General features: G+C 43.3%; 1 protein-coding gene across 1 annotated transcript in view; it reads right to left on the reverse strand.

The window, feature by feature from the left end:
- TMPRSS3 (transmembrane serine protease 3) overlaps positions 1-25,141 on the reverse strand; it is a 52,012-nt gene that overhangs the window by 4,078 nt on the left and 22,793 nt on the right. Inside the window, exons 10-11 of the mRNA XM_077117508.1 lie at positions 24,487-24,639; positions 21,067-22,142 (exon numbers count right to left, since the gene is read on the reverse strand). Coding sequence (XP_076973623.1) covers positions 22,125-22,142; positions 24,487-24,639 — 171 coding nt within the window. The 3' untranslated portion in view covers positions 21,067-22,124. The remainder of the gene's footprint in view (positions 1-21,066; positions 22,143-24,486; positions 24,640-25,141) is intronic.

Here is a 25,141-nt window from a genome sequence, read left to right on the forward strand (position 1 = left end):
AGCAAGTCTCAACAAGTTTAAAAAAATTGAAATCATACACAACACTTTCTCAGATCATAAAGGAATGAAGCTGGAAATCAATAATAGGCAGAGCACCAGAAAATTCACAAATACATGGAGGCTCAACAACACACTCTTAAACAACCAGTGGTTAAGGAAGAAATTACCAGAGAAATCAGTAAATATCTCGAGGTGAATGAAAATGAAAACACAATATATCAAAACTTATGCGATGCAGCAAAGGCAGTGCTAAGAGGGAAATTTATTGCCCTAAATGCCTATATCAAAAAAGAAGAAATTCAGGAATTAACTGTCCACTTGGAAGAACTGGAGAAAGAACCGCAAACTAACCACAAAGCAAGCAAAAGGAAAGAAATAACAAAGATTAGTGCATAAATAAATGAAATTGAGAACATGAAAACAATAGAGAAAATCAATAAAACCAGAAGTTGGTTCTATGAGAAAATCAATAAGACCAGAAGTTGGTTCTATAAGAAAATCAACAAGATTGATGGGCCCTTAGCAAGATTGACAAAAAGAAGAAGAGAGAGGACGCAAATAAATAAGATCAGAAATGGAAGAGGAGACATAATCACTGACCTCACAGAAATAAAGGAGTTAATAACAGGATACTATGAACAACTTTATGCTAATAAATACAACAATGTAGATGAAATCAACAAGTTCCTAGAAAGGCACGAACAAACAACTTTGACTCAAGAAGAAATAGATGACCTCAACAAACCAAACACAAGTAAAGAAATTGAATCAGTCATTCAAAAGCTTCCCAAAAAGAAAAGTCCAGGACCAGATGGCTTCACATGTGAATTCTATCAAACATTCCAGAAAGAATTAGTACCAACTCTCCTCAAACTCTTCAAAAAAATTGAAGTGGAGGGAAAGCTACTTAATTCATTCTATGAAGCCAACATCACCCTCATACCAACCAGGCAAAGATATTACAAAAAAAGAAAACTACAGACCAATTTCTCTAATGAATATAGATGCAAAAATCCTCAAAATTCTAGCAAATCAAATCCAGCAACACATTAAAAGAATTATACATCATGACCAAGTAGGATTCATCCCAGGTATGCAAGGATGGTTCAACATAAGAAAATCAATTAATGTAATATACCATATCAACAAATCAAAGCAGAAAAATCACATGATCATCTCAATTGATGCAGAGAAGGCATTTGACAAGATTCAACATCCTTTCCTGTTGAAAACACTTCAAAGGATACGAATACAAGGGAAGTTCCTTAAAATGATAGAGGGAATATATGAAAAACCCACAGCTAATATCATCCTCAATGGGAAAAAATTGAAAACTTTCCCCCTAAGATCAGGAAGAAGACAAGGATGTCCACTATCACCATTGTTATTCAACATCATGTTGGAAGTTCTAACCAGAGCAATTAGACAAGAAAAAGAAATGCAAGGTATCAGAATTGGAAAGGAAGAAGTAAAACTATCACTGTTTGCAGATGATATGATAATATACGTCGAAAACCCTGAAAAATCCACAACAAAACTACTAGAGCTAATAAATGAGTACAGCAAAGTAGCAGGTTACAAGATCAACATTCGAAAATCTGTAGTGTTCCTATACACTAGCAATGAACAAGCTGAGGAGGAAATCAAGAAACAAATTCCATTTGCAATTGCAACTAAAAGAATAAAATACTTAGGAATAAATTTAACTAAAGAGACAAAAGACCTATACAAAGAAAACTACAAAAAACTGCTAAAAGAAATCACAGAAGACCTAAATAGATGGAAGGGCGTACCATGTTCATGGACTGGAAGACTAAATATAGTTAAGATATCAATTCTACCTAAATTTATTTATAGATTCAACGCAATATCAATCAAAATCCCAACAACTTATTTTTCAGAAATAGAAAAACCAATAAGCAAATTTATCTGGAAGGGCAGGGTGCCCCGAATTGCTAAAAGTATCTTGAGGAAAAAAAATGAAGCTGGAGGTCTCACGCTGCCTGACTTTAAGGCATATAATGAAGCCACAGTGGTCAAGACAGCATGGTATTGGCATAAAGATAGATATATCGACCAATGGAATCGAATAGAGTGCTCAGATATAGACCCTCTCATCTATGGACATTTGATCTTTGATAAGGCAGTCAAGCCAACTCACCTGGGACAGAACAGTCTCTTCAATAAATGGTGCCTAGAGAACTGGATATCCATATGCAAAAGAATGAAAGAAGACCCGTATCTCACACCCTATACAAAAGTTAACTCAAAATGGATCAAAGATCTAAACATTAGGTCTAAGACCATAAAACAGTTAAGAGGAAAATGTAGGGAGATATCTTATGAATCTTATAACTGGAGGCAGTTTTATGGACCTTACACCTAAAGCAAGAGCACTGAAGAAAGAAAGAAATAAATGGGAGCTCCTCAAAATTAAATACTTTTGTGCATCAAAGAACTTCATCAAGAAAGTAGAAAGACAGCCGACACAATGGGAGACAATATTTGGAAATGACATATCAGATAAAGGTCTAGTATCCAGAATTTATAAAGAGATTGTCCAACTCAACAACAAAAAGACAGCCAACCCAATTACAAAATGGGAAAAAGACTTGAACAGACACCTCTCAGAAGAGGAAATACAAATGGCCAAAAGTCACATGAAGAGATGCTCAATGTCCCTGGCCATTAGAGAAATGCAAATCAAAACCACAATGAGATATCATCTCACACCCACCAGAATGGGCATTATCAACAAAACAGAAAATAACAAGTGCTGGAGAGGATGTGGAGAAAGAGGCACACTTATTCACTGTTGGTGGGAATGTCAAATGGTGCAACCACTGTGGAAGTCATTTGGCGGTCCCTCAAAAAGCTGAATATAGAATTGCCATATGACCCAGCAATACCATTGCTAGGTATCTACTCAGAGGACTTAAGGGCAAAGACACAAACGGACACTTGCACACCAATGTTTATAGCAGCATTATTTACAATTGCAAAGAGATGGAAACAGCCAAAATGTCCATCAACAGACGAGTGGCTAAACAAACTGTGGTATATACATACAATGGAATATTATGCAGCTTTAAGACAGAATAAAGTTATGAAGTATGTAACAACATGGATGGATCTTGAGAACATTATGCTGAGTGTGATTAGCCAAAAACTAAAGAACAAATACTGTATGGTCTCACTGATATGAGCTGACATTAGTGAATAAACTTGGAATATGTCATTGGTAACAGAGACCATCAGGAGATAGAAATAGGGTAAGATATTGGGTAATCGGAGCTGAAGGGATACAGACTGTGCAACAGGACTGGATACAAAAACTCAGAAATGGACAGCACAATACTACCTGACTGTAATGCAATTATGTTAAAACACTGAATGAAGCTGCATGTGAGAATGATAGAGGGAGGAGGGCTGGGGACATAAATGAAATCAGAAAGAAAGATAAATGTTAAAGATCGAGATGACATAATCTAGGAATGCCTAGAGTGTGTAATAATAGTGAAATGTACAAGGTGCAAATTTTAAAAATGTTTTTGCATGAAGAAGAACAAAGGAATGTCATTATTGCAGGGTGCTGAAAATAGATGAGAATTAATACTTTAAAATGTCACCTTATGTGTGAGACTAAAGCAAAAAAATGTTTATTTGTTACAAAATTTATATTTTGATTAGAGCATTTCCTAATATAACTCATGTAGATAGTTTGATTGAATGTCATAAATACTTGAAATCTCAGGTAGGACATGAGATTTTGTTGATCTGTACAGAGTGATGCCCCGATGAATCCTAGAGTGATTTGATCAGTGACTGGAAAAGTATTTGCAAGCCCCCTTCGGGGAATGGTGAGAGCGGGGAGAAATTCAACTTCCCCAAGTTGAATTCTTGATATTCTCACAGGCAGTGTGGACAACCAAAGCTATAGGCTGAGCCCCCAGTCTTGGGGTTTGTTCATATGAAACTTAACCCCACAAAGGATAGGTCAAGTCTACTTAAAATTTAGGCCTAAGAGTTACCCCCAAGAGAGCCTCTTTCGTTGCGCAGATGTGGCCTCTCTCGCCAGCCAACATGACGAGCAGTCTCACCACTCTCCCCGTCTCTGCGTGGGACATGACTCCCAGGGGTGTGGACTTTCCTGGCAACGTGGGACAGAGATCCTGGAATGAGCTGAGACAGCATTAACGGACTGAGAAAAACCCTAGAATGAGCTGAGAATTAACATCAAGGGATCGAGGGAACCTTCTCCACCAAAGGGGGAAGAGTGAAATGAGACTAAGTATGAATGGTAGAGATTCCAAACAGAGTCGAGAGGTTATCCTGGAGGTTATTCTTATGCATTAAGGAGATATCACCTTGTTGTTCAAGATGTAGCGGAGAGGCTGGAGGGAATTGCCTGAAAATGTAGAGCTGTGTTCCAGTAGCCATGTTTCTTGATGATGATTGAACAATGCTATAGCTTTCACAATGAGACTCTGTGAATGTGAAAACCTTGTGTCTGATACTCCTTTTAGCTACTATATCAACAGAAGAGTAGAACATATGGAATAAAAATAAATAATAGGGGGAACAAATGTTAAAATAAATTTAGTTTGAAATGCTAGTGGTAAATGAAAGCAAGGGGTAAGGGGTATGGTATGTATAATCTTTTTTTCTCTATTATCGTTTTATTTCTTTTTCTGTTGTCTTTTTATTTCTTTTTCTAAATCGATGCAAATGTTCTAAGAAATGACGAATATGCAACTATGTGATGATATTAAGAATTACTGATTTATATGTAGAATGGAATGATATCTTAATGTTTTGTTTGTTAATTTTTTTTAATTAATAAAAAAAGTTAAAAAAAAAAAAGTGATGGTTTGGAGAAGACCAAGCCCTGAGCTGAGTGTGAGTCCCCTAATTAGGTGCAAACTTGCACAAGTACTTTAGCATCCCTGGGTTTTAGTCTTCTTATTAGAAAAGCAAGGGTCTAAAGCCCTCTTGCAAATTCTCTCATGCTAGGGCTCTGTGGCCTTGGCAGGCGCCTCTTGGGCAATGCCCAGCCGATCTTGCTGCGTTGGGGTAAGAGCTCCCTATGTTTCAATTAGGGACGTCTCTCCCCTTTTCTCTCTCCCCGTGGTCTGGCTTGGGCTGACCCCGACTCCCACTCCAGGGCCGAATCGGATTCGTCCCCCAGGTGCTGCGGATTTCCTCTCTGCTCTCCTCTACCTGGCCACGCCCCAGGAGGTGACTGTCCCTGCGCCCTCCTGCAGGCCCTCTTGTCCACTACAGCTGGTTGTACGGAGGCACCAGCAGGGGAGGAGCATTTGGGTGTAAGTGAGATTTACCTCCTGAGCCCTCCCTGCAAGGTCACCCTGGGCTGGCCCTGTCCCTCCATCGACCCACAGCTCACACAGGCAGCCTTCTCCCCATGCTGCCTTCTCTGGGCACCATAACTGACACCTCTCCTTGCTCCTCCAGCCTGAGTCTCAGAGGAAGGTTGACACTCTCTTTGTTAAAGTCTCCTAGCATCGCCCAAAGGGAGAGTGGTGTCTCTTTCCAGCCAGGCTGCGAGCTGCAGCCCTGCTAAAAAAAGCCCCTCCAAATGCACCCGTGCAGTTGGGCTCCTGGGGCATCTGAGGAGCTGGAATGACCAGCTGGGGTGACCTCCTGCCCAGGTTCCTGGCATTGTGACCCATGGGTGGAGCGCTTTCACTATTTCAGACACACAGGAGGTGACACGGAATGAAGTGCAGGGGTAGGGTGGGGCAATGGAGGCGGGGTGGGGGGCAGGGAGTGATGGAGGCATTTAGTTTCCATGGTGACAATTAGGCAATCAAGATTTAGGGTCAGCTGTCTTCTTCCAAGAGCCCTAGACCACCTATCAACAGAAAAGAAGAAAACCAGGACTGGGGATGTCTAACTGAGAATGAGACTATCAGAAACCTTTCCCAGATGCACTGAGGAAGTAAGGGCTGCAATCCCAAGTAAATGTTCAGTACTTATGGTCCCTTTATATCCAGACCAAGTCACTGATGGGAACGAGTGAAACTCTGAGACACGGGGTAGGGATATTTGGGTAGAAGTATTTGGGGTTGAGAATTTTGAACCCCCAACCATCCCAAAATCTTCTCCACCAACAGATGCAGCCCCCTCTACCACTGTCTGAGGCAAAGCACCTTTTCTCTGCACAAAAGCCTTTAACAGCTGTACCCAAGGCAGGTGTCCAGCAGGCACGTTCTCCTTGGGACCCATCACTGCCTCCATGTCCAGATTGCGAGACTCCCACATAGCCCAGACAACAGATAGAAGGATATCCTGTACCCCAAAAGCATTGCAGAAGCTTGCTGGCCTGCATGTCAGAGCCTGGTGAAGACTTTGAGGGTGGATCATGCAGAATGAAATTGCTGTGCTCATTGGGGCAGACATGATGGTGCTTGCTCAGGACTGGGGATTTGATGTGTTTGCTCCAGCACCTGGACATGGCAGCGTGGTCCTCGGGGTGGCCAGCAGGGAGTGCCAGGCAAATGGGCCTCACCCCATGAGCAGGCAGCCCCGGCAGCACCTGGGACTTTGCCAGAGACATGCCACCCAGACTAGTGAGGTCAAATCTGCATTTTCAGAAGTTCCCAGGTGATCCTCACACACCAAAAGTAGGAGCGACCCTATGCTGTTCTAGAAGGAGTCCCGAGGCTCGGGGAGATGGAAGGGTGGGGATGGAACAGCTGTGCTCAGTCTTCTCAGCTATCCCTGAGAATGCACAGAGGATACTTTGCATTGCTAATGGGCCATCTGCACCCTTGGGAAGTCCTGTGGTTCACTTCTGTAGGCCACAGTTGAGGAGAGACCCAGAGTCCCTGAACTAGGGTGGAGGCTGTGCTGATTTGAAAGGATGTATGTATCCTAGAAAAGCCATGGTTTAATCCTAAATCCATTTTGTAAAGGCAGCCACTTCTTCTAATCCTTATTCAGTATTGCATGTTTGAAACTGTAATTAGATCATCTCTCTGAAGATGAAATTTAATCAAGAGTGGTTGTTAAGATGGATTAGCTGGAGGCTTGTCTCTACCCATTTGGGTGGGTCTTGATTAGTTTCTGGAGTCCTATAAAAGGGGAAATATTTTGGAGAATGAGAGGGATTCTGAGACAGCAGGGAATGACATAGCCACGAGAAGCAGAGCATCCACCAGCCAGCAACCTTTGGAGATGAAGAAGGAAAATGCCTCCCTGGGAGCTTCATGAAACAGGAAGCCAGGAGAAGAAGCTAGCAGATGACACTGTGTTTGCCATGTGCCCTTCCAGAAGAGAAAGGAACCCTGACCGTGTTCACCATGTGCCTTTCCAGATGAAAGAGAAACTCTGACTGTGTTCATCATGTGCCCTTCCACTTGAGAGAGAAACCCTGAACTTCATCGGCCTTCTTGAACCAAGATATTTTTCGCTGGATGCCTTAGATTGGACATTTCTATAGACTTGTTTTAATTGGGACATTTTCTCGGCCTTAGAATTGCAAACTAGCAACTTATTAAATTCCCCTTTTTAAAAGCCATTCTGTTTCTGGTATATTGCATTCAGGCAGCTAGCAAACTAGAACAGAGGCCAATCCCTTTACAAGGAAGGGCCTTACAACCAGACCACAAGTGTCAGCCATGACTCTTCCCCAGCATGATCAGAGGCCTTTACAGCAGTTACTGTGCACTAGAGAAAGGGAAAAAATCTAGACTTTCTGGGGGTCATGAAATATAAGCTCAGAATTGATAATAATCCTCAATGACCGGGAAAGTCCATCGTGGTTCACCAAAGTGGGAGCTCACGGATCTTGGCGGACAGATGATGTCTTGGCTCAAGTCAGTCTCAGAATGGACCTGGTAAGGTCCCAAGCCCATCCTTTGGTTCTACCCCCAGGTCCAGGGTACAGAGCAGGAATAGATGGACTTAGGAGCCAGCAGGATACCTACACCAGTTCTCTGGTCTGTGGGATGAGGGGCTTTAGAGTGGAAATCCCTGGAGCTAAAAACAGGGATCCCAATCCCAGAGGGAGTGTAGAAATCAGTGCCACCACTGAGGACTTGAAAGACACCGAAGTGAGAATCCTACCATGTGCCCATTTCCTTCACTGTCTGCTCAGTGCTGAGGGTAGGTGGGCTATTGAGACAAACCGTGGAGAGGAGGCGGCACACTTTTTCAGTAAAGTTTAAGTTTTGTGGGCCACAGATGGTCTTTGTTGTATATTGTTCTTTGTTTTATTTGTGCAACCTTTTAGAAATGTGGAAACCATTCTTAGTTTGCAGGCTGAACAAGAACATGTAGCTGCCAAGATCTGGCCCACAGATTGTAGGGTGCCAAGCCCCGTGTATGGTGTCATAAATTTAAACAGGCAGTGATGACAATTGCAGCTGAAGTTCTGGATATAGTAGCATTACCAGAGAAAATCTGTTTAACCACTGACACCTAACTGTAGCTTTTGATCTAGAAAATGTTGGATTTTCCCCCATTCCTTTCAGCACAGATAATCAGAAACAGCAGATGCCACTACCTTCTTCCCGCCTTAAAGATTGGTCAGTTCTCCTGCCCTCCTATACTCTGGAGTGACCTTGAACTAAGCATCAGACCAGTCCATTACACTGATGGCATGAAGCTATGTTCATTGGATTTGGTAAATAGGATGCTTCAGTAAAACACATGGGTGCCAAAAGTCAGAACTTTAAAAGTTCAAGGCCTGGCAGATGAGGAATGTTTTTTAGAAGATCTGGGGTAGTAGAAATAGTCTCTCTAAGATGAGAGCTAAATTCCTACTCTCATACTACTGCTCACCACAATGAATACTTACGGATCTCTCTGGATTTTGGAGATAGTTTATACCACATTTGAGCATATTGTTCTGACTGTCTTACCAGGCTGACCGTAATGATGACAGTTTTTGAATGGAGCTCAGAATGAGAAAGCTCTCCAACAGGTACAGGCTGTAGTAAGGGGCCTGATGGCCCAGAATGTCCCATGGTTTGGGACCTCTTTGTGGTAAAATAGACACTGTAGGGTGTCTTTGCAGAGTCCTAAAAGAAGAATTACAGTATGGACCCTGATTAGTTTTCTATTGCCATATGGCAAATTACTCCCAAGCCTCATGGTTTAAAACTACAAACATTTATTATTTCACAGTTTCTGTGGGGTCAGGAATTCAGTCACAATTTAGCTAGGTTGTCTGGCTCAGGGTCCCTCATAGGCTGCAATCCAGATGGCACCAGGGCTGAATTAAAATCTCATGAATGTGAATCCATTTTTCGCTCTGCCCAGACACAACTGACTCAGGCAGAACATGGCGGCGTTGCCATGGGAACAATGCCAGGAGCTGCCCTCACCGTGGTCCATCTGACTGATACACCACAGAATTCCCAACTTGCAAACCTGAGCTGACTACAGCACTGTTCCCACAGGAGCATCAGCCAGCAAGGGGCAAGCTGATCACACGGGATTCCTTCTGGTCTGGAGCTGGACCTGCCCCGTGAACCTGCAGAATGCCCAACCAAGGGCCTGGAACCCTCACAACGCATTTTAAGGCAAGAAAGTAGAACAATGTTCCAAGAACTCACTGGTCTTCTCATGCACCCATCACCAGAAGCAGCCAGTGTCACAGAAGGGTGGCATGGTCAGCTGAAGGCTCAGTCTCCAGCTAGAAGACTCTCACTCAGCATATGCCTTAAACCAGGGTCAAAGTGGGGCACCATCTCCTGCACAACCAAAATGATCCTGCCCAGAAGCCAGGCAGTAGAGGTGGGAGCGGCTGTTCTTACTGTTCAAGGACGTAACTGTGTGGAGCAGTCCTGTTCCCCATCCCTCTGCCCCTGGACGCCCTGGGTTTAGAGTGCAGTGGGCCAAGAGGGAGATGTGCTTCCACTAGGAAACATGCTCTGGGTCCCACTGCATTGGCAGGCGGGATTGTCCCCTGGCCATCCTGGCCTTTTCATGCCACTGAGCCAATAAGGAAGTGACTGGGGCATCTCTTAATACTGTCCTGTCCATCGATGGAAAACGCAGCAACCCACTAAATACAAAAGCACTAAGGACTCATGTCTACCAGTGGTGAGGTTTGGGTCACCCTACCAGGTGAACAACCACATCCAGCTGAGGTGCTCACAGAAGCTAATGGGAAAAGAAATGGGACAGAAGCTTGAGTACCAATTTCGGTCATTTAACAAGCAACCAAAGCAGTTGCTATACCAGCTGTACTTTAAGTAAATTGAAGAAAATATCAGTAAACACATGATTAATTTCTGGATGGCTTGCATATTTCTTAGACTTTTAGCAATAAGATAAATCATCTAAATGTATTAGCATATATAGGTAGAAAGCAAATTTGACTAGTTGCTTTGGATATAGAAAAAATTTTAAATAAAGTGGAAAAAGTTTAGAGCAAACATTGGAAAAAATTTGTTAGCTTTAAGATGTACTCCAATAGGTAAAAAGAACATGAACATGGAATTCTTAGAAGACAATATGCAAATTCCTAGAAATTAGAGGAAAATCATTAGTGATGAAAGAAAGAATTTAAAGTAATAATGTTCAAACCAATCAATGTGTCAGATTTGAGGGGTTTTTGGGGGAGGGGGGGAGTGATAAAGACTCCTAAACATGAAAAAATAATTTTGCATGAAAATGTTCATTTAAAAGAAATCTTAATAATAGTGAAAAATTTTAAATAGCTGAAACTAGCAACTATAGAAGGCTCATTAGGAGATGTTCATTTAGCTACTTGATGAGCAACCATCACTAGTGCATTTCTGTGGTATTTGTACCAACATGGAAAAATGTCATGTTGCAGTGTTACAGCAAAAAGAACAGATGCAAAATTTTACAAACAGTTCAGTAAAAAACGAAAAGAAGAAAAAGTAATCTGCATTCGCGTGTATGATTGGGAAATTATGTTACCTCTTTTCCCCCTTGATTCTGCTTTCCTATTCTTTGAAATTCTCTGTAATGAGCATAATTAAATTTTATAAGAGAAAAAAAACTGTATTTTAAAAAGTAAAATACAATAATTTTGCTTCCCCCCCGAAAAAAAGAAAGTTCAACTGCCTTCCCCCAATCAGTGAGTCAGTAAGTAAAACATAGAGGTGGATATTTAACTTTGGAGGGGTTCCCTGCAGCCACACCCTACTGCAATGCTTGCACATGACCTGGTTCCTCACCCCTTCCCTGAAGTTAAACACAGGGCTTGGGTTTTGGTGTGAGTCCCTCTAATCTCTTAGATTTCAGCAGCCTCCCTGAGCAAAGCTGCCCACTCCTGCCCATTGAGTCCTCTTCTTTCCACCCAACAATTCGAAAAGACCCATTGAATTCATTCCAGTGAGATGCAAACTGCCATGATGGGAACAGAACATATCTGCCCCCCACAAACAGTAAATCAGCGGCCCCCTAACCTCTGCCCTGCTCCCTCGGCCTCTCCATAGCCTCCTCCCCTGACTTACATCATTTCTAGCTCCCACCAACCTTCTAGTTCAGAGAGACAGGATGAACCAGAGTCTTCCATATATCAACAGGACAGGTGAATGAGAGCCTTCCATGGATCCAGGCTGCAAAAACTAATATTAAATCTTGTCTTGGCCTCCAAGGAACTTACTAACCAGGCATTAGAGGCGGGAAAACGGGAGCCCAGTTCCTCAATTCCAAGCCCTCCCTTCCAGCCTCCCTATGACTCTGGGAAGCTGTAGTTACTTAAACTTCCAGCTCTCAGGCCATCAGCACCTGGGGTTAGAACAAAGTGCTGTTCGTCCTGGTGGGTGAGTGTGAAATCCATCTGCTGGCTCCTTGCCTACATTTGGGGAAACTGGGGTGAGTGTGGACCCTGTTAATATGTGCCTCTGTCCCAGTGATGAGTAGGCAGGGCCAGCCCTCTGTCTCCTGGAGTTCACTGTGTCCCTCCCTCCCTTTCACAGGCATGGCTAGAGTCCTGCCTCCACCCAAATAAGCTCTCCTCAGACCTCAGGGCTGCACCTCTCCTGACTGGGAACACTGGTGGGTCCAGCGCAAAGACTCATGCAACTATGACCCACTCCAACCCCTTCTCCCATCCACCACACTCCCAGATCGAACCTTTAATAGGCCCCTGGTCCTAATTAAGCCAGGTCTACCCAAGACATAGGAATGTGAGTATATTTTTTATTTCATGTATGATGATTTTCTATATGGCTTGGGCTCCACTCCTACTGGAAAACCATCTCCACTCCTACTGAAAAAAGGACCAGAAGAATTACAGGTAAATTACGTGTTACTGGAACTTCCAAAGTTTGGCAGATAACTGGTGGTAAGGACCTAGGGCCATCTTCCATTTTGAAAGCAAGTCATACGACCATCTATATGACCTGGACAGATGTTAAAAGCCAAAAGTATAAAACTCCCCTTCCCTAATCAAGTCTGGCAGGACTCTAAACCTTATAAGTCACCCCACCCCCAGGACTCCTCCCTCTCTCTCTTGGTTCTGGGTGGTGTGCAGAGTCCATTCCCAACTGACCACCATTCTCCTGTCCATAAGCCCCTAATTAAAACCCATGGCTGACCTTCCGTCTGCCATATTTGTGGTCTCGGAGCTGTGCTGTGCTGGAACACTGGTTCCCCATAATACTCTATCATCCCAGAGATAAAGACATGGTGGAGAGAGGCCAATCAGTTTAGTGGCCAGCTAAGAGTGACCAAAAGGAAGACTTTCATTTACTGGACAAAGGCCCTGGATTTGTTAATAGTTCTAAAGGCCTTCATTCTATCTTATTTCAATTTTTCCCACTTTGTAATCATGTCTCACCCCTTTTATTTACTTCCTCTAAATATTTAAGTTGCTAAGGGTTGGGCTCTGGAATGCAGGCAGATCTGATGGCACGTCCATCAACCAGGCTATGAAGTCTATGGGCTGAGGCCTCTCTGCCTGTGTCCTCTCTCACCAGCTGTGTCCTCTTCTGGGTCTTTGTGTTCCTGCTGTGCAAACTCTCCTGGGAGACAGAGGCCCTGGCGAGGGCATGCCACCAAAGGGGTTTTGTTGTCAGGGTCCCATGGTAGACTTCATACCTGCTGGAGACGAAACTGACGATATTTACACCACTTCATCGTGAGAGTGGTCCTGGACGTTTATGCAAAACAAATGACAAAAATAATCCCCCCAGCCAGGATCCTGTTTTCTCTCCCTAACCCTAAAATTTAGCTAGGGCAGTGATAAAGGAGGACCCCAGGAAGGATGGGGTGGGGTTAAGGAAAACTCAGCAGTGGGTTGAGCCCAGAACCCAGGTCTCCTGGCTCCTCCCACCCCGTTCAGTGTTTGTCCTCCGAGATGGCACTGATCACTTCTCAGGACTGCCTTGTCACCTTGCAAACACTGAGGCACTTCACCAAAACCTGCATCCTAATTTCTTGTGTGCCAGTCACATCCCCAAGACTCCAAAATGGGAGCTTATTAGTGCTGCTCGGCAGTCCTTCTCTGTGGTGTCCCTAGTGCCTTCCAAAAACTGTCAAAATAACAAAGCTTTGAATGTGTTAAATTTTTTAAGACATAAATTAGAAAAGATTCAAGATTCTCTGCATAATACTATTCTCCCTGCCCTGCGTTCTCACCTGATTCCATCAGCGGGGGAGAAAGAGGAGGTAACGAGCTCAGAATCGCACCCCATCCAGGCTCCCATGAAAAGCCCATTTAAACTCGCATGAAAGAGAGTGGTTGAGGGCCACTCCTTAGTCTCCAGCTTTCTGCCATATGAAGGGGTTATCGTGGTTCTCAAGGATTTTGATGGGATGTTTAGAATGTTGCTTAGCAGCTCTACCCTTAGTCTTTTTCATTTTTCCACATAAGGAAATAAGGACAAAAGATTTTTTAAAAAACTAAATGAAAAGGGAAAATAAAGAGTGCCTTTTTCACAGAAACATATGCTTGTCAGCCCGTATCCCTTTCAAAGGGAATCACTAATTTCTCATTTTTCTCCTGCATCTTTGCCTTCCCTTCACCTAAAGCATTCCCAAATTTCATTAGCAAGCCTTTTTGGCCTATGGTATAGCAGACCTAATTTTTTTTTTTTTAACTTTTTTTATTAATTAAAAAAAAATTAACAAATAAAACATTTAGAAATCATTCCATTCTACATATACAATCAGTAATTCTTAATATCATCATAGTTGCATATTCATCATTTCTTAGTACATTTGCACCGATTTAGAAAAAGAGATAAAAAGACAACAGAAAAAGAAATAAAGTTATAATAGAGAAAAAAAACTATACGTACCATACCCCTTACCCCTTGCTTTCATTTACCACTATTTCAAACTGAATTTATTTTAACATTTGTTCCCCCTATTATTTATTTTTATTCCATATGTTCTACTCTTCTGTTGATATAGTAGCTAAAAGGAGCATCAGACATAAGGTTTTCACATTCACAGAGTCTCATTGTGAAAGCTGTATCATTGTTCAATCATCATCAAGAAACATGGCTACTGGAACACAGCTCCACATTTTCAGGCAGTTCCCTCCAGCCTCTCCATTACATCTTGGATAACAAGGTGATATCTACTTAATGCATAAGAATAACCTCCAGGATAACCTCTAGACTCTGTTTGGAATCTCTCAGCCATTGACACTTTATTTTGTCTCATTTCGCTCTTCCCCCTTTTGGGCAGACCTAATTTTTAAAAAAAATTCCATTTTAATTATGATATATCCATTTCCCCAGGTTATTTTGTCTTTGAATGTACTATTTGGTCTTCATACTTGTTCTTATGAAAATATGGATGAGTAATTTTGCATTTGAATTCTCTTCCAGAAGACAAACTACTTTACTGGGTAAAAACTTTGCCATTTTATATTTAGTTCATAAAGAAGGTTAGTTATTTGATACAAAGAAGTAGTGTCTCAGGATATTTCCATCTTCAGTTTGAAAATATCTACAACTCTTGTAGAGCTTACAGAAAGAGAACTTCCCTGTCATCGCCTCCTCTCAGCACCCAGAGAACTGCTGGACAGAAAGTCTTCTCGAATATGGAAGCTCTGAACATCACAATCAACCAACAGGATCTAATTGACAGTAATAAGACGGTCCATCCAATAGTACCTGTTTCTCAGTACCCATGGAATGTTTACCAAGGTAGGCCATGAACTGGACCATAAAACAAACCTCAACAAGTTTAAAAGTACTGAAATCATACAGATTGGGTTCTTTGGCCATAATGGAATCAAAAGAGAAATCGAAAACAAGGAAAATCTAAAAACACGTGGAAATTAAATAACATACTTATAAATATTCCACGGGTGAAAAAGTAAGTCTCAAAAAATTTAAAAATACGTAAAACTGAATGAAAACAAAACAGCCTATCAAAGTATGTGGGACTCAGCTAATGCAGGGCTGAAAGAGAAATATATAGCCCTAACATCGAAAATGAGGAAACTTCTCAAATCAATAACTTAAGTTCCTATCTCAAAAAAATAGACAAAGAAGAGCCAAATAAATCTAAAACAAGTAGATGAAACTAATGATAAGTACAGAAATCAGTGAAATTGAAAATAGGAAAACAGGGAAAAATCAGTGAAATAAGAAACCAGTTCTTTGGAAAAATCAGTCATGCTGACAAACCTGTACAAACACTGGCAAAAAGTAAAAGAGAGAAGACAACAAAATTACCAACATCGCAAATGAAACAGGGTTTATCACTGCAAACCCTGAAGACATATACTCCAGAAAATAGAAGAAGAGTGTTTTAGTTTTTCCCAGCTGCTAAAACAAATATCGTACAAGGGGTTGTCTTAAACAATGGGAATTTTTATTGACTCACAATTCTGAGGCCAAGAGAAGTCCAAAATCACAACCTTGGCAAGGAGAAGCTTTTTCCCTGAAGACTGGTCGCTGGCAATCTTTGATCTTTGGCTTTTCTGTCATGTGACAATGCATGTGGAAGTGTCTTCTCCTTTCTTGCCCAGTTCTGTTGACTTCCAGTTTCGGATGCTCCCGTGGCTTCTCCTTTTTTGCTTATAAATTCCTTTGCTTAGAAGGACGTCAGCCATATAGGATTGAAGCATCCTCATACAGTTTGGGCTCAGCTTAACTAGCATCTTCAAAAGTCCTAAAAACAAATGGGTTCATACCTACAAGACCAGGGGTTGGGACATGACATGTCTTTTGCCGGGGACATGATTCAGCCCCAAAACAATGAGGGAAACTTCCCAACTTGTTTTATGAGGCCATTATTACCCTGATTCAAAACCAGACAAAGACAATGCATAAAAGGAAAACTACAGATGAAAATTTCTCATGAACTTAGATCCAAAATCCTTAAAAAATATTGGGAAACCAAATCCAACAATGTAAAGGAAGAACATGATTGAGTAAAATTTATTCCAGTTTGTAAGACTGGGTTAACGTTACAAAATAATCAATATGTACAAATGCTAAAAAAAAAATGATCATGGTGCTGAATAAACAACTACGTGATGATATTGTGAGCCATTGATTGTATACCACGTATAAAATGTTTGTATGTTTGTTTGTTAAGGTTTACAATAAAAATATTTAAAAAAATAATAATCAATATGACCCACCATATCAACAAGCTAAGAAGAACGTCCAGTAAAACTCAATAATAAATAGAAATACAGTTAAAAAGTGGTCAAATGACATGAAGGGACATTTCTCCAAAGGGAACACACAGATGGCAAATCAGCACATGAAAAATGTTCCATAGAATTAGCCATCACAGAAGCACAAATTAAAAGCACATTAAGATATCCCTACACACCTATCCCAGTGGCTAAAATTTTAAAAATGGCAACATCAAAGGCTGACAAGGGAGTGGAGAAATTGGATGACTCATACCTTGTCGGTTGGATGGTAAAATGGTGCAGGTGAACTGGACAGGATGGCAGTTTTTCGTAAAAAGCTAAATATGTAAATATCATATGCACCAGCAATTGCCCTCCTGGGCATTTATCTCAGAGAAATGAGAACTTAATGTTCACACAAATACTTGTACACGAATGCTCCTAACAGCTTTGTAACAGCCAAAACCTGAAAACTACCTGATGCCTTCCACAGGCAAATGGATAAATGAATTGTGGTCCATCCACACCATGGACATGACTCAGTAACAAAAGAAAACGAACTGTCAATACACACCACAGCTTGCATGAATTTCCAGAGGATTAGGTAGCAAGAAAAAGACCAATTCCAGAAAATCGCATGTTGCAGGATTCATACTGTATGATTTAAATGCCTATATACATTTTTGAAAGGACAACCTTTTAGAAATGGAGAGCAGGTTAGTGGTTGTCAAGTGTTAGAGACAAGAGGGCGAGGGGGCTTAGATGAGGTTATAAAAGGGCAATGTGGAAATCCTGGCAGTGATGGAACAGTTCAGTATCTTCACAACGATGGTGGGTACACCGATTTCCTGGCGATAAGGCTCTACAGAACTAAAATACACACACACACTTGAGTATAAATAAAAGCAGGAAATCTGTGTAAGGCCGGTGAATTGTGTCAACATCAAGATCCTGGTTGTGATATTGAACTATACTTTTGCAAAATGCTATCACTGGGGAAAGCTGGACAAAGTACGCCAGGGTTCTGAGTATTATTTCTTACGAAAAGAAATAATAGAGTTATTGTGGTTAAAAGATTTAAAACGGAGTGGGGAAGCCATTCAGGAGGGGACTGTTATGTAGGTCTCAGGCAGATAGCCCAAACTACCAGAGTGCGAGAATCACAAGTGACAAATGTTTCTCAAAAGCCTGAGGACATCTGGACACCAGAAAGTAACCACATGATAAAAAAATCATTAAACTATCTAACCTGAAGGATATTTGGAGTGCCCTGAATATCGACCAATCATAAATAATGTATGTAATCTTCTTTTTCTTTAAAATCGCCCGCTTGGAATCCCCAAGATTGGACATGATTTGGATTTCTCCCCTTCCAGTGGTGGGGGGGGAGGCAGGGTGGCCACCCTGCCCGGAAGCCCCTCCTGGTGGGCAGGCCTGGTGGTTTCTAGGGTGCCTTTGGAGAGAGCTCTCTGAGGGGGGGCTCTTCTGGTCCCAGGGCCCAGGCATGCTTCCTGTCCCTTGCCTTTCTTTCTCATCTCCCCCGGTGCCCCCAGGAAGTGGACATGCAGCTTTAATACTGTTGGGGAACCAGTAATATCATACAAATCATAACGTGCCAGCCAGGACATGTCCTGCGCATATCCCTGCCCAGTGGCGAGCCCACCTCTGCTGGGCCTCCCAAGGATGGAGGAGAGAAGGGGATATGGTGGGTGCAGGGGTCATATTCTGGCCCCAGAAACTCCCCGAGAAGAGAGGGGTCAGGAAGGGCCCCAAAACGTGGGGGGCAGCACACCCCAGCTCTCTCTGTTCCCCTCCAGTCACTGCCCCGCTCCTCACTAAGGACAAAAGGCAGAGCAGAAGCTTCTAGTTTGTACCTTGGGTGAAAAGGAAGGAAAAGTAAAGAAAACGTCAAAGACCCTGACAGAGAGGGGTCCAGCTCCTCACCTGCGGACTCTGACACCCATTCTTCGTGGACAGATTTTAAAAGACTTCACTTTCTTTAGAATAAATAAATAAATAAATAATCCTCCACTTTGTCACTTATCACCCCAAGTGATATCACTCTGATATTATTTTTCTGTGACCGGAACTTTGAGTTGTAACGTACATTGGTGAGTGAAGTGAATTTATAGGTGAAGACGTGAGACATGCCTATTACATTATTAAAATTCTAAATGCTACATTTAAGTGATTTTCATCTATTTCCAAACCAAATATGGGTCGGTTCACGAAAGAATAGCATCAGATCGCATCCCCTGGGTGGCATGTTTATTGCACAGCCGTCTCCACTCATTTCATCGGTGTTTGTATGCACCTGTCTGGCTTCCAGGCATACTGGAAATACACAAGAAAATGGGGCCCAACTCCATCCTCAAGGAGCTCTCAACATAGGACACAAGACAAGATCAGAAACAAATGATTACACTCCAATGTAAGTGCCACTGTGTACCTACACACACACATAAACTCACATGCACATTCACACATGCACACTCACACACACACAAGTAGCATGGGAGCCCTATAGAAACACTAACTACTCTATGAACTTCAGAAAGAAAAAAAAAACAGACCATTTAGCCACCTAAGACAAACGAATTGAAAGTTGGTACATCTGACATTCTCCCGAGTAGAAGGACAGACGAGGGTCCACGTGATGGGCCCCTCCTGAAGCCCTGCCCAGAGAGAGAACATTGTGCCCAAGTTGCCACAATGAGAGCAAGCTTCCTAGGGAAAAAAAGTCACCCAAGGAAAAATACCTTTAAACTTGCCTAGATTGATTGATTTGAAGTCAATGTTGTTTCATGTTTATGCAGCAGAAATTTCATTTCTTTTCAAGCATCGCTATATTTCTACATTGGCTACGTGAGTCCCTGGGCCTTCCAGTTGCTGGAGGCAGGCCGTCAAGAATTAAAATCTGCTCTTGACTAGGACGTAGTTCTTCCCCCTGCATCCCCCAAAGATTCCTTTCCTTAATCCGCATTGCAGTGAGAGCCTTTGGACTTTTCACTGTGTTTATGATCTGTGGCATTGAGACCAATAAATTTGCTCCCACCTCCAAATTTCTTCAACTACTAGGGGCTCCGGGGCTGGTGTCTGACAAACCCAGACCTTCCATGGAAGTTCTAGTGCCACGCCAGGCAGTTTCTCCATGTAAGGAAGGAGGAGAATAGACACTGGGGCATCCTCAGCCTCATGCCAGAAACCCTCCCATTAGAGCTCTCATGGCCAACTATATTATTTAAGTTATAACTAATTTTTAACATTCTTTTATTCCACGCTTTCCATAATATTTTAAGGTTTCTGTAGTTCTTTTAAAAATGTTAAAATAAAGCCATATCAAAAGTTCAAGTATTGAAAGAAAAAGACATGGAGAGAAAGAAGCAGTTTCCCGTGGTCTGTCTTGGACATCTGGGGGGAGGAAGAGGTCCACGGGTAAGGAGCTCAGACATGCATGGACCAGTGCACACATGCCGCTTCAGGTTCGCGAGCAGAGGCTGCAGCTTAGGGGACTGCAGCCAGGGCTTTCTCTCCTGGATTCCACTCTGGCCCAGCTATTGGGATGAGGCGGCTGCTAAGCTGTATCCATAGAATAAAGGAAAGAGTCAAATCACAAATAGTCTCTCCCCATCAGCCTATGGCTCAAGCCAGCAAATGTCTCTGTGGAGACCAAATAGCTCCCAGAGGTGGGAGAAGTTGATCACAACGTTCAATGACTAATATACCTCCAGATGGGTTAAAAGTGGGACCACAAAGTCCCCTTAGACTCAAATCCCAGAGTCTGGCTCCCCACATTGCTTTTATTCCTGCTCATATAATGAGCCTGGTTCAAGCCCTAGATACCCACTGGCTGGCTGGGAGAGCGTGGGAAAGCCAGGTAATGTCTCCACCCCAGTTTCCACATCTACAGAAAGGGGACAATGACAGTCCTTGTCTCATGTGGTTGTCATGAAGCTCAAACAACCTAAACATATGAGACATGGCATAAAATGGACCATGCTCACGGTAACACTGATTAAATGCCAGCAGTTATTATTATACAAGACCTTTAGAAAGAAGGTTGTGAGACGTTGACTATTTCCTAGCGTTGCTCAATAGCAATGCATGAAGGATGAAATCAGAACCGACTAGAAATACATTTCTGTTGACCCCACAAAAATCCAGTCAAATTGGCTCAGCTGAGATTATTGCATATGAAATCTTTTATCTTTTCATATCATGGATCTGAGATACACAAGCTGCCAGTACTTCCAAAGAGAGCTGGGCAAAGATACCTAAGTAAAAATAACCTTGTCATTCCGACAGATACAGAAATCTGTGTTGTGTCCCTGATATGGTGACATTCAGACAAAGTGGACTGAATCCAAACACAAAACTTAAATGGCCAGATGTGCCGTAAGCACCCTTCCCCAAACCCTACACCTCCCAGAGGCTGGCTTCCTCACGTTTCTCTCAGGAGCCGATCCCCCTTGGGCACCGTGGTCCCTGCTCTCTCCTGTAAGTTTGCTCACCTCTTCCACTGTTGCCTCAAGGCAGCTGACTCATATTCTGACGAATTAATTTGTGATAAAGTATGAGCAAGTAACCCCTCCTCGGTTATGTGTGTTATGGAGGAGGTTAACCTGGGTTCTGTAGTCCTGCAGGGGCATGGGAGATTAACAGACCAGTGCCGAGAGGTAGGGAACCTTTGGCGTCTTCCTGATTTGTGACCTTCACTCTATTTGCCTTCAGGACACATAGGTGGGGTTCAGATGGCCTTGCCTTGCTCCTGTACTTTGTCTTTTCTTACTTGGCATTGAGTTTTGCGACATGATATGAAGTTATTCTGAATTGTTGAGAAACGTATACTCAGAAAAATGCAAAATCCAACAGAGCTCAAAGCAATCAAGCCTCTGAAATTAAGCTTATGATTCCAGTTTACATGAGCAGTCAATACTAATTCAGACAAACTCTAATTAATGAGTGGGCCAAGGGGATATATGTTCTTTGGAAGCAAGGAACAATAATACATCAAGCACCAAAAGCAACAAAGAGATATCATGAGCATTAAAACTAATAATTAGTACATTAAGTTCTCCAGGTTCAAAAGGAGATATTAGAAGTGGAAAAGGTTGGTTTGGTTTTGGTTCACAGCAATTCAAACATAGAGACAGCTAGCTCTACAATGATGCTCGCCTACAGTGCTGGAGGAACTGTCAGATCCTTTTCATGTGAGATTGGTCTGTCTGGTCAGTAATTCTGAACAACTCTTGCAGGAAAAAATCAAACGTACAAATGGAAAGATGCAGCACTTTGGAGGCATTCCTGTCTTTGTTCTTAGTGAAGGTCAGAAAGGAACTTCAAGGTCATTTTAGTCCAACTACCCGGTGGTTGGTTGGAAATGTTAGAAGCCATTGTTCTAGATGTAGAGAAATGGAAAGATGTTCCTTCCTTTTGGCTCTGCTGGGAGCCACAAGGCCAAGCGCTGGAGGCATTTGCTCAGGTCCAAAGTCCACACAAGCATCCATGAAAGTGCAGGGCTGTTTCCATCATGGCAGGAGCTCAAGGTCATATCTTGTCCAGTTGCTCTTCAAGTTCTCAGATCCCTCTAAAAATGACAATACAAGGATTATCTTTTTTAGCTCTTCGAGTCAACTCTTCAACATTTTGAGTTAACATTTGAGTTTATCCTGCATTTCAGCCTGGATAAAATATCTAGCTATTCTTGATGGAGCATACAGTGTATCATTAGTGGGGCAAGGCTGGCCTCTGATGGAGGAGGCTGAAGCTCCATGCAGATTGAGACAAACATGGAAAAGCTCCCCCACCCAGGCACCTCAACAAACCAGAAACACCTCTGCAGTTGTGATCACTGACCTGAGATTTTTCCAGGTTTTCACAAGAACTTTTCAGCTCTTGGAATCATGTTCCTAAGATCCAGTTGGAGTCAGAAAAGTTTGGTTTTGAATTCTAACTAGATAGAGAAAATGACTGTTGGTGTGGAAGACAATACCATCAGCTAATAAATATGGCAATTACCCTCAAATGTGTGAGCTCTTGAAAGACCCTTACATTTATATTGGAAAGAGACATCAAAAATGTAGACCACCAAAAAACCTTTCATGGGAAGGAAAGACTCTTCTAGTCCTTCTCACATAGAGACTTTGGAAAGGGTATCTCCATGACTGGCCAACATCTCATGCAGGCCAACACTGTACAAAGGTCAGCGATGGCTGAGAACTAAGACACCTTGCACAGATAAAACATATACTCCTGGGCATCCAAGGAGACCTCCATCCATAACTGACAGTTTCATGAGAACATGATATGTACCTGTGTTTCTCAAAGTGTTCTCTGAAGACCCCCTGTATCAAAAACACGGTGATACATTGCCCCCTACTCCTAATCAGAGTCTCTGGAGAAAGGCTCTGGTATTCTTCACTTATAACCAACAGCCAGGGAGAACCTGATGCATATTGAGTGGAATTGAGTGGAAGATCAGGTGAGACTCATGCTCTGCCTCTTTTTAGTTAGGGGGGGCCTTTAGCAGTTCCCTCACCTGTACTATGGGCTGTGGAAGGATCTGCCATTCAGGGTGGTCACCGTTACCCCTGACATGGCACACTGTTAGAAGTTTCCCCAGGGTGTTTGAAACCTTGTACCCCATCTCTCTCTGACCCCATATTCATGTATTTGGCTGTAGGACACAGAGGGTGGGGTTTAGATGACCACATCTTGCTCCTGTACTTTATCTTTTCTTACTTGAAGAGCCGGGACTTGGCTCCTTTGACTTGTATCCTCAGGACATCACGTCAATCTTCATGATTGCAACGTCCCATGGGACCCTCTGCCCCATTCACAGCTGCCAGGGAGGACCTACCTCCCCCAGTAGCCCCAGTGGAGTATAAGGACCCCAGACCAACTTCTAAGAATGGGAACCATTGCATAGTTTCTATTTAAAGGCAAAATTTCAACGTGTTAAAAAAGAAATTAACTGAGGACACTTACATTGCCTGAGCACAATAAGGGTGTGATGTCCTGCCTTAGCCAACTGTTTCAAATTAAAGTAGCATTTATTTTTTTAAAAAATGTTCTTGAAACTGGTCCAAGGAGTGACGTGGGGCTCAGAGAATGGGATTAAGTCAGCAAATACTGGCTGAGTGCCCATAGGGGAGGAAGGCACTGTGCTACCAAGGTCCTGCTGTGTCCAGGACCTGTCCTGTGGGCCTCCAAGGAGGGCGTCCCATCATCCAAGACCCACCTGGGGCCTGGAGTTGGCTGTGACACACCTTTCCCTGGCAACCTTCTGTCCCAGGTGTCTTCAGGGCTTTCCCTGCCTTTCCTGGTCCTGAAAACCCCTCATTGACTTGTCTCCCTCCTGGCCCATGCAATTTTCTCTGGTTCCCATCTCCCCCAAAGCACAGAGCTGGCCAGGCTTCTCCTGATTGGAGACTTTCCACCCCATCCTTGGTTCCCCACAAGGACCACACTCCTTTGTGGGTGTCTTGGGTTCTTTCCTTCCTGACTCCACCCACCTCTGTCTCCCCCTTGCCTGTCATGGCCTTGACAATTCACCCTCCATCCATACCCATCTCACACTCAACCCATTCCAATCCCCCAAAGGGGCTCCTCTACCGTTCCTGTTTCCTCTCCCTGCTGGGTGAGACCTCACACATCCTCTTGTTCCAGCGAGCACTGCTATCCTCTATGTGCCCCTCCACGTGGACCTTGCCTACAGAGCACCCCATGGGATCCGCCCTGCTCTCAGCTGTTTACAGGATCCCTTTGAGGCAGCCCTTCCCAAGCATCCTACACCAAGAAAAGCAAAACCAACTGCTGGCTGAACCAACCCCTTATGAGTCACTCCTGGTTCTTTACAGTGGGACTCAGGTTGTACGTAAAGGGTTGTCTGGAGGTTGAATGAAGGGGACCAGAATAGCTGGGGCACCTACCTCCATCTGCTCATGGATCCAATCCAGAAAGGCAGTGATGCGGGTGTAGACTCCTGGCTTGTTCACCTCGGCACAGCCAATACCAAAGCTCGTTGCCCCCACCAACTTCCACACCCGTCTGTCTTGGCACACCAGGGGTCCCCCACTGTCCCCCTAAATGGCAAGGAAGGGAAAAAGTTAATAGAACAGATTTTCCTTGTGGGAGTAGCAGAATCCCCCCTACACAATGTCACCACAATGTGGCACCAGGATTCTGCATCTACATCTAGCATTCTCGATGGGAGGGGAGGTCCCTTGGCCTCTCCCAGAAAGCATCCCTCCAGGCTGCCTGTCCCTTGCAGATTCTACACACACTGAGCTCATGAAGGTCAAGAGTGCCTGGGACAGTGGAGGGGGCACTCAGAGTGAGGCCAGGGGCTATGGCGCTCCCACCAACTGTGGCTTTTGGAGGCCCACAGATTCCCACCTGCACCCCCTCTTGAACCCCACAAACTCTGAGAGTCATGGAAGGAACCACCCATGAGGCTGGCCCACTGCCCAGCACCCAAAGCAGAGGGGCACGTCTGATAAACGCAAGGCCCAGCCACCAGGAAAAGGATCTATATCTTAAGCAAACTTGTTTCCCACGCCCTGTAAATTTGCTTTTCGGTCAGTC

This window comes from Tamandua tetradactyla, chromosome 10, assembly GCF_023851605.1.
Source record: "Tamandua tetradactyla isolate mTamTet1 chromosome 10, mTamTet1.pri, whole genome shotgun sequence".
In the NCBI taxonomy this organism is placed as follows: Eukaryota; Metazoa; Chordata; class Mammalia; order Pilosa; family Myrmecophagidae; genus Tamandua; species Tamandua tetradactyla.